Raw genomic sequence first — 15,090 nt, 5'->3', positions numbered from 1 at the left:
CAGGRTCCCTGCAGGCAGGCTGCGTTCCCCTCAGTGAGAATTTTAGTAATACTGAGTTCATTTCCGTGTCCACTCCAGAGGCTACAGCCCTAGGAGGACAGTTAAAGCAGCATGACAGAGGTGACCTCCCAATTTTGCATCTGCAGACTGATGATTCAGTGCTGGGGGAGGGTTTTTGTTTGTTTGTTTTTATAGTTTTTCTTTAGATCAAGGGCAGAGGGCAAGCTGTAAAAAGAAGAGCTCCACCTGAATGTCTTGATATCCCCAGAGCCGAGATTCCTCTGCAATCTTTTCCTTTTCACCCCTGGGGCTTTGTCGCTTTGTCCATAGATTTTTGAAAGAGAAAGAAATGAGAGAGAGAGAAAGAGAAGAGCGAGAGCTGTTCAGTGACTGCTTCCAGCCAATCAAAACTTGCACTTGGTAAAGATGATGATCTTGACTGAGGCACGACTTGGTTTATCCCTCCCAGGGTGTCCCTGGCAGGACAGTTCTCAGCTGTCTATGCTCATGAGGGTTATGACTTGTTCAAGTTTGTAGGCAAGTTTCTGTTTCCCAGCCTGGTCGTCTTGATCAAGGGCTCCAAGAATCTGCAGCAAGAGAGAGAAAGAAATGATGTGGYGCTTTTTTTCTGCCCAGAAGGACCAAATCCAATATCCTACAGTAACAGATGAGGGTCAGCTGTCCCTGAGGTGGGCCCTAGGGTTAGCTTACATCGTGCAAAGCAAGTTGGTCAGCAGAGAACTGTGAAGGCAGTTTGAGGTTGATTTGACTAAATGCAGATCTCTTTATTGGAAGTGATCAAATGGATTCTCATCTTGAACTTCCAGTTATTTGGTGGCTTGCTTGACTCATTGCCTATACCCAGATGACCATGCCACTTGACATGCCCTAGGGTATCTCACCTGGCCTTCAGCATCCAGAACCATGCAGGACACCTTTAAATACTGTATCATACCTGTTGGCCCCTTCTTAGATGCTTTAGAGCATCTGAAATGGCCCTGGGCACATATATTTAAATAACTGAGTACTGTCCCAGGTCTACATTGTGTGTAATGGGAACCTAGACACAGGCTAAGATGCAAATAACTTCATTCTAGATATTTAAGCTGGATGAGGTAAATCTACCTGTAGTCTACATGAGGTTTCTAGCCTTCCCTTTTAGCCCACAGAGAAAAGACTAGCATCTCCAGAGATTGATCCAAACCATCTAAGATGTCCAAGATAGTCTGGACAAACTGCTCCCTGGAGGCAGGTTTTCCACTGCTTACAGAGGGAATATAGGTGATAACAGTAAACCAGATGCCTACATGCTGAGTGGACTGAAGTTAAATGGATCCTGACCCTTAGTTTTGGACAGTAAAGTTCTTGCAAAACAGGATGGAGCTGCCTGAGGAACAGCAGGAGAACAGAGAAATGGGGTTCAGCTGCCAAAATCTGGGATGCAATGGCAGAGTGTTTTGGCCCTGAAGGATCAAGCTGTGCCTCAGGTTGCTCCTGCCAGGCAGGGTGGTAGCTCTGCCTTAGAAAGTGGGATTAGAAGGGGGTTGGCAGAGCACTGGTGCAGAAAGTTTGCAGAGACTTGGCTTATACTAGCCGATGCTGTTAGACAAACACCAAACTTGCACAGAAATGTTGAGCAAAGAACTGCTGTCTTTACTCCCATTTTTGTCTGTATCTATGTCCAAACTGTGAACAAATTGGTTGATTTTCCCTAGAAATCCTTATTGGTGGAGTCTATCAGTAGATACAAGGTGGAATATCTCAGCCAGCCATGACTTCTCTTAATTAGTAAGTATGATTTTCTGGTTGACTTTATGACAAACTTCTCCTAAGCTTCTCCTCCCTGGCCAACATCCCCCAGTGGTCAGCTGGACCCTCACAGAATTGCAGCCAGCTTCTGTTTGTCTCTGTACATTGCATCTAGAGCAAAGCTGTTCCTTATATTTGCCTTTGATCACGTATGATGCAAAGATCACATAGGGCTTCCCCATAGCAAGGTAGCACCTGACATTAACTACTGCGCACCAGCTAAATCTGATGAACCGACAGTAGGATACAAACAGAACAGGGAGCCAGATGGAAGAGGGTTGAGGGGACTCAATAATCCCAGGGCCCCCCCTTTCAGGTACCCGCCCTTGCTTTCCATTCCTTAAATCCATCAGACCCCTAGCAAGGATGAAGGCAAGGAACTGTGACACATGCTGGGCCCTGAAAATGGGTGGGCTGCCCCATGGCCCTGCAGAACTACTTTCCCCTGCTCCAGTGCTCTTACCTCCTCACTGTACTTGCCAACGTAGGAATATATCTCCGAGAGTGCACTCATAGTGTTGAACTCATTCATGTGCATGCGGGACTGCTCAGCCAAGTATGCATTCATGTCCTGGTCACTGATTGCTGGCATTTTGGCGATGTCTGAGTAGTACCTGCAAGAGAGAATTGCAGGTGTTTCTTGGGCAGGAGMGAATAGGCAGTCACGAGCTGAAAGCCAACAGCACAAAGAGGAGGGACACGCTTCTCAGTGTCTTTCAGGTTCTTCCCATGCATGAATGAAATACTTGGTCACGCTCTTCTTTTACAGCAAGGAAGTGACTTAGCCAAAAGCAGAACTTAGAGCTGAACCACTAGTTCCTGAATACCAGATTTGTATTGAAATCATTTGACCCTATTCTGAGACTGAAACCCCAAAGAGCATCCTGCAAACTTTCTCCATGCCATCAAAGAAGTAGGCCATACCTTTTGCTGCTGGATTTCTTCATCAGCCTTCAAGGCCTTTGAGCATTGCCTCCAATCCTGCAGAGAAGTCACACTGATCTCCCCACTCACTTGGAGCTCCTGCTCTCACTCCCATGCACCAAAATCCCTTCGTATGCCTGCCTATGCCACTCACACTTGTTCATCTGCATCCATAGCTAACATTGTCCACCTCCCCCCACACAATCCGGTTTATCCCAGGGACTTCTCTGCTTCTCAGCACCTTGGTTTTGCCTCAAACTTTAAGCTAGCCTGCTATCACAATTCAAGGCAACAAGCTTTAATGCCTTCATCCCCACTCTGGTTGGGGAAAATCAGCCTCCCTTAGGAGTCAAAGCTTTTCCCCTTGAGTTCAAGGGAACTGGGACTTTATCCATAGGACATGGAGCCCCCTATAACTGTTGCCCATGCATCAAGCTTCATCAGTGGAGCAATGTCTCTTTAAGAAAGTTGCTATTTTCACTGTCCTTCGTCCCCCGGGTAAGACAGGTCTTGGAGGACAAGGTTTGTGGAAGGTAATCAGTCACTGTCACTTGCAGCTGTGCTCTGCTGTCAACTGGTTAATTAGACGCCATCATTTACATTTTTAATTTCTGCAATTTGACATTTTGTGCACAAGAAGAAGAAGAAAAAAAAAAAGAAGCCCATTGCTGCAGTGATCCACAATTTTATAATTAGGAGGCAGAGGGGACGGGGAGACGAAAGAGCTGACAGGTGTCCTGTAAACAGCGTCAAGACACCTGCTGCGCTGGAGGCTGTCTTCCACTGCAGAGAAATTGGACACTGAAGTGCTGTATGATAAGGCTCCTTCAGAGAGACAAGTGGGAAAATACTTTCTATGACAGAGTGGGACAAGCAGCTGCCTGAGTCTCCTGCGAAAGAAGACCCAGTGCAAGAGCACTGAGAGGAAACTCATGCACACCAGAAAGCTCCAGTATTGCCTCAGTCTGGTTTTATGCCTCCCAGTCCCTTCCCAATTTACTGCAATGAGTGGGTCTCAGTTACTGTCCTGGTTTTGCAGAGGGAGGAATTGATATATTGATCTTTGCCCTTGGGCAGAGAAAGGCATAGGAGCCAGCCAGCTCTGTGTGTAGTCTTCTAGTCTGACTGCTTCCAGATTTAGTCTCTGGTTCATCATACAAACTCATTCAAAGTTTGTCRACTTTACTGAAACTTCCAGTACACAAAACAAAATTATTCTCCCTGGAGTTCTAGCTGCTTGTCTTCTGGGCTCAGAAACAGTCAAAATTCCCAGTCCCATGGTCCAGCTATTGCCCACTCCCAGTTCTCCAGCAATGAGTGGTCTGGACTTGATTTCATCCTGATTTCTCTTTACATGCTGCCTACTCCCAAGTGGGCCTGAACTCTTTCTGAGGGAAAGAGCCATCCGGAATCTCATGACCCCCCATGAGGACCTGTCCTGCAGAGCTACCTTCAAAAGAAATCAGTGATCAGCATGAACAGGCATTTCTAGAGCTTTGCCACTCCCAGCAAACTCCAGCAGCTCTCACCATCAGCAGCTGGATAAAGTCTGACATCTGCCGCATCTGCATTATGACAAGAGATACTGTAACATACTGGTAGCATCCCTGGATGTGCTATTTCAGACTCCTTTTTGCTGGAGCACATTCTTGAGAACCAGAGTCCTATGACCAAAAAACAAGGCATGATTTGATAACCAAGGGAAAGTACATCCTTGTGCAGCCAGCATGGTTCACGGACTCGTAGGGAAAAAGAGCCTGCAGTGCAATGAAATACATTGATTTATGGTGCCTAAGAAGAGCCCATGGAGGGGAGCCCAACTCCTTATGAATATTGCATAGGCATCCTCCTGCTGGATGAAATGAGAAGTGAAGGGCATTACATCATAGCAAAAGTAAATGAGGCCAGTGGAGTAAAGCAGCAGCACTGTGCTGTGTTTGACAGTCTGGCTCTGACAACCAGTTGAAATCCTTCTTTTTCTCTCTAGTTCTGCTTGTCATCAAAAGGTGGTGGGATACTGGGTGCAGGGATGGGGCCCTTCTGTAAAGTGAAGCACACAGGCACACACCATCTGCTTCTCCAAGTTTCTCCTTCTGTCTCCCTTTCACTTGGAGCAACACTCCCCTGGGTCTGCAACTCACAAGAGYCTGAAAGCCTCCCATTCCTTTTCCCAGCCCCGCAGAGATATTTTTTCCAGCATCACGAAACTTCCATGACTCAGCTAAACAACAAAACAAYGAAAAGCAACACACAATGCTCCCTAGAGGGGAGGAGAGGATGCAGTGATCTGAATTTCAGGGCTTTTTCTCCAGCCATGGCAAACTGTCAAGCCATGATCTCTGTGTGCTGGGTTCATGGGCCACCACCCATCACCACACCAAAGCCCTCCAGTCTCCCCAGGCTCAAGTCAGCCACATCACACAGTTGAGAAGTACTAAGACTGCAACCCAAGATATTTTGGAAGTGTTTACTTGCAGGGAAAGAAAAAGAAAAAGAAAAAAACCCACAGCATTTACTTGGGGAGGGAGGGAGAGGAGAGGCACAGCATGTACCAGTAATCAAACAACCAAATCTGGTTGCTAGTACAGGGAGAAGACATATGATCTCCTTGCATCAGAACTCTGCCATGACCAAACAACTTATTATTTATACTGATGTGTTTCTAATGAAGCCATCAGTGCACTATCTAAGAAACTATAAATGTGTATATTAAAGCATCTTAGCAGGGATCAATATCCCTGCTGAGTCTCTATTTACCTTTCATTTGAGCCCAGATCCTCAGAGGTACTTAGGGCCTCTCTGTCATTTACATATGATGGCATATGATGTCTTCAGAACCACTGAGAAACTGTCACTGGACCCCAGAGATTCTTGAATTTTCACTGCCAGGGTTTGCAAAACTGCTGATGCGCTGCTGACTACTCTCACTTATACCAAAGCTGAGTTGCRAGGCAGCACGGGGAGAGACTGCTCTCACCAGGCTGCTTCTGTGYGCACACCAAAGCTAAGGGTGAGGGAGAGGTCTCATGGATCACCTGAGACATGGACAGGTCATGGACTCACCTTTCCACAGCCCCAGGGGMAGCTTTAGCCGCTGGGAGGTTGTGAATGCCAGACTAGGCCAGATTCCCACTGAATGAGACAGAAAGATAATAAAGCAGCAAATCCAGCTTAGACTGCCTCCATGGATTCACGACTGAGGTTWAAAGTAGAAGAGGGTGACGACTTGGTCAGGCATGCACTACACTGCCCTGATGCTCCAGATTTGCTCCTTCTTCTGTGTTCTAGTTCAAGTCATCTCCAGTGGGTCCCTGTCTGGCTGTTTCCAGGAGATCCCTAGATGCATATCAAAAGATCCTCCCTTCAGGGCTTGAGTTTCTCCTGAATCACAGGCRGAGACTGGGTTTGTATCTCAAGGCTGCTCACTCTCTGATGTGGCAGGAAATTCATGCATTAGACATCAGAAGCTATGAAACCCTCGAGCACTTTGGGGGAATCCGCATCGGCCCTCACTCAGGCASATGGGTGACTCAAATGGAGAACGTGAAGATGACTAGATCATAGGAGGTGACTTAACAGGTGTCGTTAGGACTGCAACTCACCCCAGCCTGGCTTGAACAGAAGAGCCCATGAGACCCTCCACTGCCATGCTTAGAKGGGGAAGGATTTTGTACACACTGAGGTACAGTGATGCTCCCTCCTAGCCTTGAGAAAAAACTGTTCTTGCTCCTTACACATCCTCCTCTTTCCCTGTGAAGTCTTTCTTTTTTTTTTCTTTTCCTCTAAGGAAAGCAATGCAGCAGTGACCTGGGAATATAGCTTACCCTCTGCTTAGGCCAGGGGCAGGGTAAATGCTCTTGCCTTAGGTACCAGACAGAAAAGGCTCCTTACTGGAGCTGCTTCACAAGCATGACTGTATTTGCTGCCACTCAGTAACTCATTAACTCATCAAAGGAGAAGAGAAAAGCCCTGTTGCCAGTACTTCCTCTCCAGTCTGAAATTTTCCAGCACTGCTGTGGTTTAGACAGCTTAGCATGGAGCTAATTGCCTTCCAAAAGATCTTTTTGTCATGGCTGTTGTTGTGCCGTCTCTGGGTTGGGACTACTCTCATTAATAATCATTTTAGCATATGAAAAGCTTGTAACAAATCCATGTGCTGCAGACGGCAGATGCAATTACAGCAATAACATAATTAGGGTTATGCAATAGCCGGCTGTATCCGGACCACTGGAGGAGGAAGAGATGTATGAAAGGGATATGGGGGACAGCTAGATCAGAAAAGGCTGAAGAAAAGCTTGGGAACAACCTTGCAGCCAGCGCTTTTATGGAAACAAGTGAAGCAGTTCAAGGGCATGCTGCCGGTTCTTCTGTGGACAGAACATGGCAGTTTCAGTTTGCTGGGAGGCGTGTGAGCTGCAGAAGTTTATGTCTGTGCTGATTCAGCTGCGGGCAGCTGCAAAACTCTGTTACTCCCTATTGATCTGGTTTTAGAGAGAGGGTCAAGGCCAGGCTGTTGGACAGTTATCGGACTTTGGCACGAAGAGCATGACAGCTAAACAAAAGGTCCTGCCTCCAAAGTTAGCTCGAGGCCTGTCAAATATTCAGATGGAGAGATTCGCCAGGAAATGCTCTAGGGAAGGATTCTGTCTGTGTACGTATCCCCTAGGGCACTGATTTTCTTTTGCATGTGCATGGCATTTTTTTGGCTCCTTTCTGTCTCAGAATAAACGATAGAGAATGGGTGGGAGGCACTGAGCCAGTGACTGAAGAATGAATATGAGCACAGGTAGTTTCTCTGGGAGAAGAAAGCAGCCAGCATTGGCTCAATGCAGAGTCCGTGTGGGTTTGAGGCTGTACCCTCTGAGTAAAGACATTTTCTTCATCCTGCCTACCAAAGACTGCACTGTGTAAGAGCTATGTTTTACTGCTATGAGGAAATAACAGGAGCCTTTTAGAGATGAAAAGAGCAAGGAAACTCAGGCTAACAGTCTCCAGACGTGGCAAAAGCTGTGGCAGAGAAGCAGGGGATGCCCCTGGGGATGTGATGAGATGGCATGGGCTTTAATTGCAGCCAGGGAGATTTAGGCTGGCCATCAGGGAAAATGCTCTGATGGGAAGGACAGGGAAGCAGAGGAACGGATTGCCTGAGGTGAGGGGGGGCTCAGGCATTGGAGGTCTTTAAGAGCAGGGTAGACAAGCATCTGTCGGGAAGGCTTTAGACAGAGCTGATCCTGCCCTGAGGCAGGAGCTGGGTGGGTTGACCTCTAGAGGCCCTTTCCAGCACTGTTTTTTATTATCTCTACTGACAGCACCCTCCACCCTTGACCTTTGGTATGTTATATTTTGAGCCCTCTTTCTGGAAGGGAAAGGGGATGCAGAAGATTACATTTTTTGAAGTGGAGTCAAGATTACCACCTGCCATTTGATGCTTTTTTTTAAGCCCATGGAGCTAAAATGCCACCCCAATGTTTCTGTTTAAAGCCTCAGTAACTTACAAYATCAGGGTTTGTGAAGTATATAATCTTTATTGTATTAAATCAGTCTATTTTACAGAATTGTCAACAGACACCATAAGCAGTGGACTGGAAGAGACCAAACAAGCTATTGAACACAGAATCCTGAAATCAGAGGCTACCAAGTGATGTACATTAGATCCAGAATGGGGACAGACTATCCATGCTGCATATTCTAGAAACACTGCCCTCACATTTTCTAACAAGCTTAAGACCTTGACTTCAGAAGGGTAATGTCAAGCAAACAATAGTTGTTGCAAGAAGGGGAGGTAGGTGAGATCAGGGACCCAAGACTGGGTTGCAACAGCTAGGTCAGTTAGTTTTTGTACTCAGGTTAAGATCATAAATTGCAGATGTCATAATTCTGAATCCCACAGATCAGTTCATTTTAAACCTCTTTTAGACCCAGGCCTGACAAACCTATTTTGAAAGTTCTTTGCTGGAAGATTCTTAGAGGCATAAGAATATTTCCAATGTCTCTGTTGAGTTTCAGCTTGTCTTTGAGGGGTTATTCTTTATGCACAGTAGGCAGTCAAAGGGAACCCAAGTCCCTTCTTCCCTTTGCTGCACTGCAGGTATTCTGGGCACCAGCATGCAATGGAAACACTCCTTGGATTCTGCTTTTTGTGATCCATTCCTTTTCTATTTCCCACATCCCTGCCTCCATGACAGACTTTGGTAGGAAAACATCGTATTGATTGCCATGCAAGCAATTAAACAGTGTTAATGAAGTTCAAACAAGTGTTATCATAAGCTTGGCACCATAGAGAGAAATGAAAGGTCAGCCACGACCCTTTGTCATCTTTTCAGTGTGGTGCTGAATGCTAACGAGACAGTCTCAATTAGAACAGGCTCCCCTTTGTATTGCTTGGAGATTGCATCAAATGCTCCCCAGTTGTCCAGACTTCTAGGCTCAAAGGGGACATTTGAAATAAACTTGAAAAGATGCAGATCTGAAGCTGCTCTAATGTGAATTCAGCAAAACCTATGGACTTTTATAACAGAAGTCAGACGAGAATCCCATTTTTTTCCTCTCTTTCCATAGGGAGAGAAAGAAGATGCTCTGACCAGATCTGGGCTGTGACAGACTCAAATACTGACTCCTGAAAAGCATCCACCCTGTTTGAGAACCACAGACTGACTCATGATGGTTTCTACAAAAGCCTAGTAGTCTGTCCCCATTTCCCAGGCTAATTCCCCTGTCACAATTAAACCTCATCTGTCTCAGGAAACCCGAGTTGGGGATGGATCTAGGTACTTTTTAGCCATGTGTTTTCAAAGAGAAAAAGCCCTGGGTATGGAATTTGGATGTTGAACTTGGTTTTCCCAAATGTCAGGATTGCTCAGATAGGCAGAATCCAGCTCTGCTTCCAACTGGGCTGAAACAAAGGACCATTGAAATGAAACTCCCAGTTGAGTAGTACATAGAGGTAGACCATTGGTCAGGCAAGGCAAGAACCTGCATCTTTTCCCTTCCCGTCATGCATTCACACTCCAAAGAGATGGAAAACTAATTTTCTTGGATGGCAGGTACATGCTTTCACCCATTGCTGCTGCCTTCTCTGCTACTCTGGTGCCAAGATAATTCCCTGCCTTGAGTTCGTGAGTCCTGAAGGCATACACCACACTGAGAAAACAGCAGTTGCAAAGGGATGGCTTGGAGTGGCCCAGTCCAGTTAACATTTCAACAGATACACTAAAAGACAGGAGCCTCTTCTTACTCCAGAGTGCCTTCGAGTAGGGTTACAGTCTACCACTGTCTAATTGCCCTCTTATAGATTCTTCTTCATCAAAGAAGTTCATTTGATTTCAGGTTCTTCTGATTTACTCAACCACTTCTTAAACTCTCTGACTGAAAATCTTTTTATCTTAGGATTCGCTCTTTGAAGAAATCTAGTGGTCTTGAGTGATGTTGTCTCCAACTGACGCTGACTACAGAAATAGCTCCAGCCACTACTTGAAGCCATTGGAGTTGCAGTAACTGTCTCAACATACATTTGTAGAATAGAGAAAATGAATAAATTAGCTCAGAGTAGAATTGAAATTATGTTCTATTCATCCTTGATATCTTTTTCTTTGATCTGCCATAGCATCCAGGCCTTGAGCCAGTGGAACTGACAGACATTCTCCTTTCAGGTAGCCCACAAAGACCTGAGCCAAACCCTTGCCTTTCACAGAAGTATTAGCAGGTCAGAAGCTCTAATTATATTCCAAACCCACAGCCTCCCTTTGAGCTTCAGTTAAAGTTTTCATGTATCAGTACAGATAACAACCCAGCACGTGCTGGGCCCAGAAATTCAGTGCTGTTAACTAGAAGCAGAAAGTGTTATTCACCTCTTTTTCAAACCCACTTCTTCAGGAAAACTCCAGGGAAATGTGGCCCCTATTACTGAGGGTTACTGGGCAACAGGGTTGAGCTCCAAAATGTTTTAAAGTGAAATCAATACTGGAAAAATTCTTGGGATTGCAGCCCTCTGTTTATCCAGAGAAAAGATGTTGCATGAGGATATCCTGTGTTTTCCACCCACATACCTCAGTTCACCACCCAGAGAAAAGGTGCTGCATGAGACTATACCCTGTTTTCCACCCACATACCTCAGATGTAACATCTACAAAGATAAAAATCAGCCAGGGGCATATGCAAAACAGGGTATTTGTCTACAGAATCCAACCGCACATAAGGTTGTTAGAGTCACCAGAGTATGATACCTTTGGGTCACTGTAAGCTGAAACTTATGATTTATAAATAAATCTCTTACACCTTCCTCCCCCTATCCAGATTGATCCAGCAACCAACCTTAATACATATTCAGAAACCTGGACACAGTACCAGAAGTAGGTCATAATTAAGCAAGGTAGCTCATAAGAGCCTTACAGGTTGCCTAGAAACGACATTTGCAAAAGTGTTTAACCACATCTAAAAATAATGGTCTGGGCAAATCAGAGACCAAGGGGAGCTTTATTGTAAAAAAATAAAAATAAAAAATCACCTCATGCAGACTAGAGTACAGAGCTCTTTCCTCAGCTGTGCTCTGCTTTCACAAAATGAGAGAAAACCATCTCCACCATAAGAAATATCCTGGTTTTAGGTGTGGTATGACTGAAGTAGCAGAGATCTCATATAACCACCAGTGAGGGATCAATTTTAGATGGTGCTTATGAAGTCATCCACACAAACCATTGTTTAAAACTGGATGTCATTGTACAGGAATGATCTGTAAGATAACCCCATYGTTGTATTTACAGAGCAACAATCATTCTCCATCTATGCAGTTCCCAAATCTGCCAATAATACTAGGAGAATGTGGCATATTGGAAAACAAACCACAGATCAACTTCTGCAAGGCTGGCTCCAGCAGACAAGTTTGCACTGAATGGAGTGCAAGATGTGCTAYTGCTGATTCTGCAGAAAATCTTAGAGAAATTCAACACCCTACATCCTGCAGAAACAGTTGTCTTGGTTGTATGCCCTTTAGGCATACATAGATAAACCGATTAGTTTACCAGTGCAGCAAAATCAAATGGTCCAGTCCTTACAGCTACATGTCTTGCAGATGTGAGTAAAATRCCTGGAAAGGCCCCTGTCTTTTCAGAAAGTACCTGCAGACCTTTAATCACCAGAATATCTGTTCTGTGGAGTCTCATTCAAGGAACAGAATAACCTCCATGGAAAGCTACCGGATTCAGAATAAGTGACAATAATTGTGTGAACCCTGGGATCTAGGCAGCATGGGGACTGTTATAACAGTGCTGAGAACCGCTTCTCATCTGYGTGGAAAGACTTAGAAGCCCGTGTACTTGACAGAGCTCGGACTCAGTCTCCTCCCTTTTCTTCCTCCCTCTGTCTCTTCTCAACACTTTCTTCTCAAGAGAAACAACAACAACAAACACCTTCAGTTCACACCTCTAATTAAATTTTCATCTCTGCTTTAAGGCATGTGGGAATAAAAGGCTAACATGGAGCTTTCTAGTCAGGCAGTTGCCAGAGGGGAAAAAAAAAAACACAGAGGCAGTTACCAAAAACAATACTGAGGATGCATCCTACCTCCATCAATGAAGAAGGGCCTCATTGTGCCGCTTGCTTATGGCATTCCCTTTTCCAGAGCCAAAACTCACCTTTCCACCCAGTTCTTGTAGCTGGGGATATCCTTGGCATAGAGGAGCTTGTTAGAGGGTGAGTCTTTTCCCAGGCGGTGCTCTGAGGTTGAACAGGAGTCCATGAAGGTCTGAGCCACTACAGAGAGGCAGGCATCTGTGATGCTGTTCTTGTGGATGTCAAAGACAAACTGTGGGTTCTTGATCATGTTAACCCAGAATCTTAATGGCAAGCTGCAAGAGGGATAGGAGGGGTGGAAGAGGTGAATCAGTGCACAGTTTGCAGATTTTTCCTTGTGATATTACAATGCTAACTGGTGGATAGGTATCAAAGATTATAGTGCAGAGACAGGACTTCTGGGACAAGCCTTAACTCTGTCATTGATACACAATGAATTCCTCCCCAAYAGGACTCTAGGAATGGCAGTGGAGTCACATTGGGAATGGCTTTTGTCCCTGGGACCCTTGCAGGCCAGATTCTGTCACTCCTACTGTCAATGTCATCTTCTCCTTCAGGAAGTTGCACTTAAATTAATAACATTAAAACTCAGGTGATTTAGATTAGAGTGCAATGTAAAGTTAGCTACTACCAGCTGCTTCATCAGATGAGGATGGGTATCACATTCATGCRACTCATGATAAACACTAGTCAGTGGTGGACTTAGCTTTTAAAAATATCTCGCAGTAACCTCATGGGGAGAAAGGCAGGTCCAGCTTTAAGGTTCAGACTGCGAATGTTAATGGCACTGTGTGCTGTGGGCACCATGTACTGTTGTGCTTTGTTCCTCAAGCCTGAGCCAGCCTATGATCCCAGCACACTGGGCATGAAGTAGTCTTTACAAGACAAAGATCTTGGGCACCCTATGAAAACCCTCTTTCCCCAAGGTGGGGGGGGGGGGAGAAAGAAAAGGAAAAAAAAAGAACAGAGAACAAGTGTTGAAACCTTTGAAACGAAAATTAATCTGCCCTAACCAAGAAAATGCTACTCCACTTGCAATCCAAAGCCTTTTTTTTTTCCCCCCTCAAAAGAACTGTTCATTTGTGTGATGCCCTGAGGTACCTACCTCCAGCCTTTGCCTCAAGCTTTTTTGTGTCAGAGCAAATGCATTCATATGACCGTGGCCTAGGAGCTGAGATGTGTCACTGATCACAGCACCAAACTGCTGTCTCTCTGTCTTCCTGTCAGGTAGACTGTAAAGTCTACCTTCAAGGTCTACACCTTCCCAAGGGGAGGTTATTCTTCAGTCTAACAAATTCACCTGATGTTCAAGCCAAACTTCCCTGTTCCTAAGTCCTTCCCATTTACTCTCGTTATCCTCATATGTTCACCAYAAACAATTCATCTCCAAGACTGATGTCTTTCAGGTAACAGCAGGCAGTTTAGCATGTCCTCACAGAGGGATGACACCACGTTMGCCTAAACCACTGTGTCTTCTCCTGATCAAGAAAAATCATGCACCAAATGCAAGGAAAGCCTCCCAATGGTAATCCTATCAGCTGAACAAGCTCCCTCGGGGAAGGGGCAGAAGTGCAGGCATAGGAGATGTCGGCACTGAGAACTGATAGAGCTGTRGGAGAGAAGCATTTTGGGCTGGGAATGGGAGGTTTGTCTGTCAGAGGGAAGAGCTGKATGAGTGAACCACGCAGAGCATCTTCCATCTGCAGTTGTTTGGAAGATAAACAGCCACAGAGTGCATGCATGTGCGCAYGAGTGTGTGCAGGGAGGGGCAGGGGGATGATGTCCCTAGCTGGGAATAATGAAGCCCGTGATGTGACTTGGAGTTAATTTAATCTGATTGAACAGATTTCTTCATACTGCCCCTTTCCCCTGCCAAACACACACATACACACACTCTGCCTTCTCTCTCCCCCCTTAAATAAACCTCCTGCTCATTTAGTCTGAGTGGCTGCAATCAGCCTTAGATTAGTGCCGCAGATAATGTTAATAATATGCTAATGTTTCATTAGTTGAAAGCCTCTTTGGTGCATGGGGTTTCTTTTTTTATGTCACTGCGCTGTGACGATCTGCCATCAGCATGGCTGGTAAAAGAAAAAAAAAATGCATGAGCTGGGGGCCCCATGGCTCTCCTCTGCTGTTCCTTTTATAGTCCCTGTATTTGCACAGGAAAAGGAGAGGGAGTGATTCCCCAGGGGACTCTTTCCAACAGGGAGACTCAGCAGAGAGGAGCTGCAGAGATCTTTTCTCTCTGCTGATCGTGGCTTTTTGCCTCTGTCCCCTCACATGCATGAAGAGGGGCTGCTGCCTGGCAGCGAGAGCAGGGGGCTGATGTCAGCCTTTGTCACTCGCTCCGAAGGGGTCTCAGATCCAGCTGCAGGCCCTGGTAAGTGCTTAGTACAATTTCAGATGCTCCAAGGGATCTCTCCTAGCCTCCAGCTGTCACCCTGAGAGGCTACAAGYGTCCTGTGGATGTCTGGGACACTGTAAAACATCTCAAATGGCACCAGATGCCTATGTGTGGGCAATCAAGTGGACCCCTAGCCCCCCACTGACTATACTGAAAGCTCAAACACCCATTTCAGATGAAGAGAGTGGCACTGAATCCCCTCCCATGCCTCCCCAGATATCCCTATGGGTCTGGGTCTTATAGCACTTAAATGTTTTACAGTCTTTCGTCCTGCATCCTCATGAGATCCCTGAGAAATACTGCCATCCCTATTTTACACAGGGAAAAGTGAGACCTACAGCCAAAGCGCTCSACCCTTGAGACCCTCCTTTAGACCCTGGGCA

The 15,090-nt window shown here is 45.7% G+C and overlaps 1 protein-coding gene across 1 annotated transcript in view; it reads right to left on the bottom strand.

Annotated features, from left to right (window-relative positions):
- Window positions 1–491: 491 nt before the first annotated feature.
- The window catches only part of PLXNA4 (plexin A4), a 438,326-nt gene continuing 423,727 nt past the window's right edge, over window positions 492–15,090 (bottom strand). The window contains exons 29-31 of the mRNA XM_026091208.1: window positions 12,363–12,575; window positions 2,273–2,423; window positions 492–587 (exon numbers count right to left, since the gene is read on the bottom strand). Of these exons, the coding sequence (XP_025946993.1) occupies window positions 492–587; window positions 2,273–2,423; window positions 12,363–12,575 (460 nt within the window). The remainder of the gene's footprint in view (window positions 588–2,272; window positions 2,424–12,362; window positions 12,576–15,090) is intronic.

This window comes from Apteryx rowi, unplaced genomic scaffold (assembly GCF_003343035.1).
Source record: "Apteryx rowi isolate R43461 unplaced genomic scaffold, aptRow1 scaffold_9, whole genome shotgun sequence".
Lineage (NCBI taxonomy): Eukaryota > Metazoa > Chordata > Aves > Apterygiformes > Apterygidae > Apteryx > Apteryx rowi.
The sequence above is the reverse complement of the archived record's forward strand: the minus strand, read 5'-3'. Positions and strand labels throughout refer to the sequence as shown.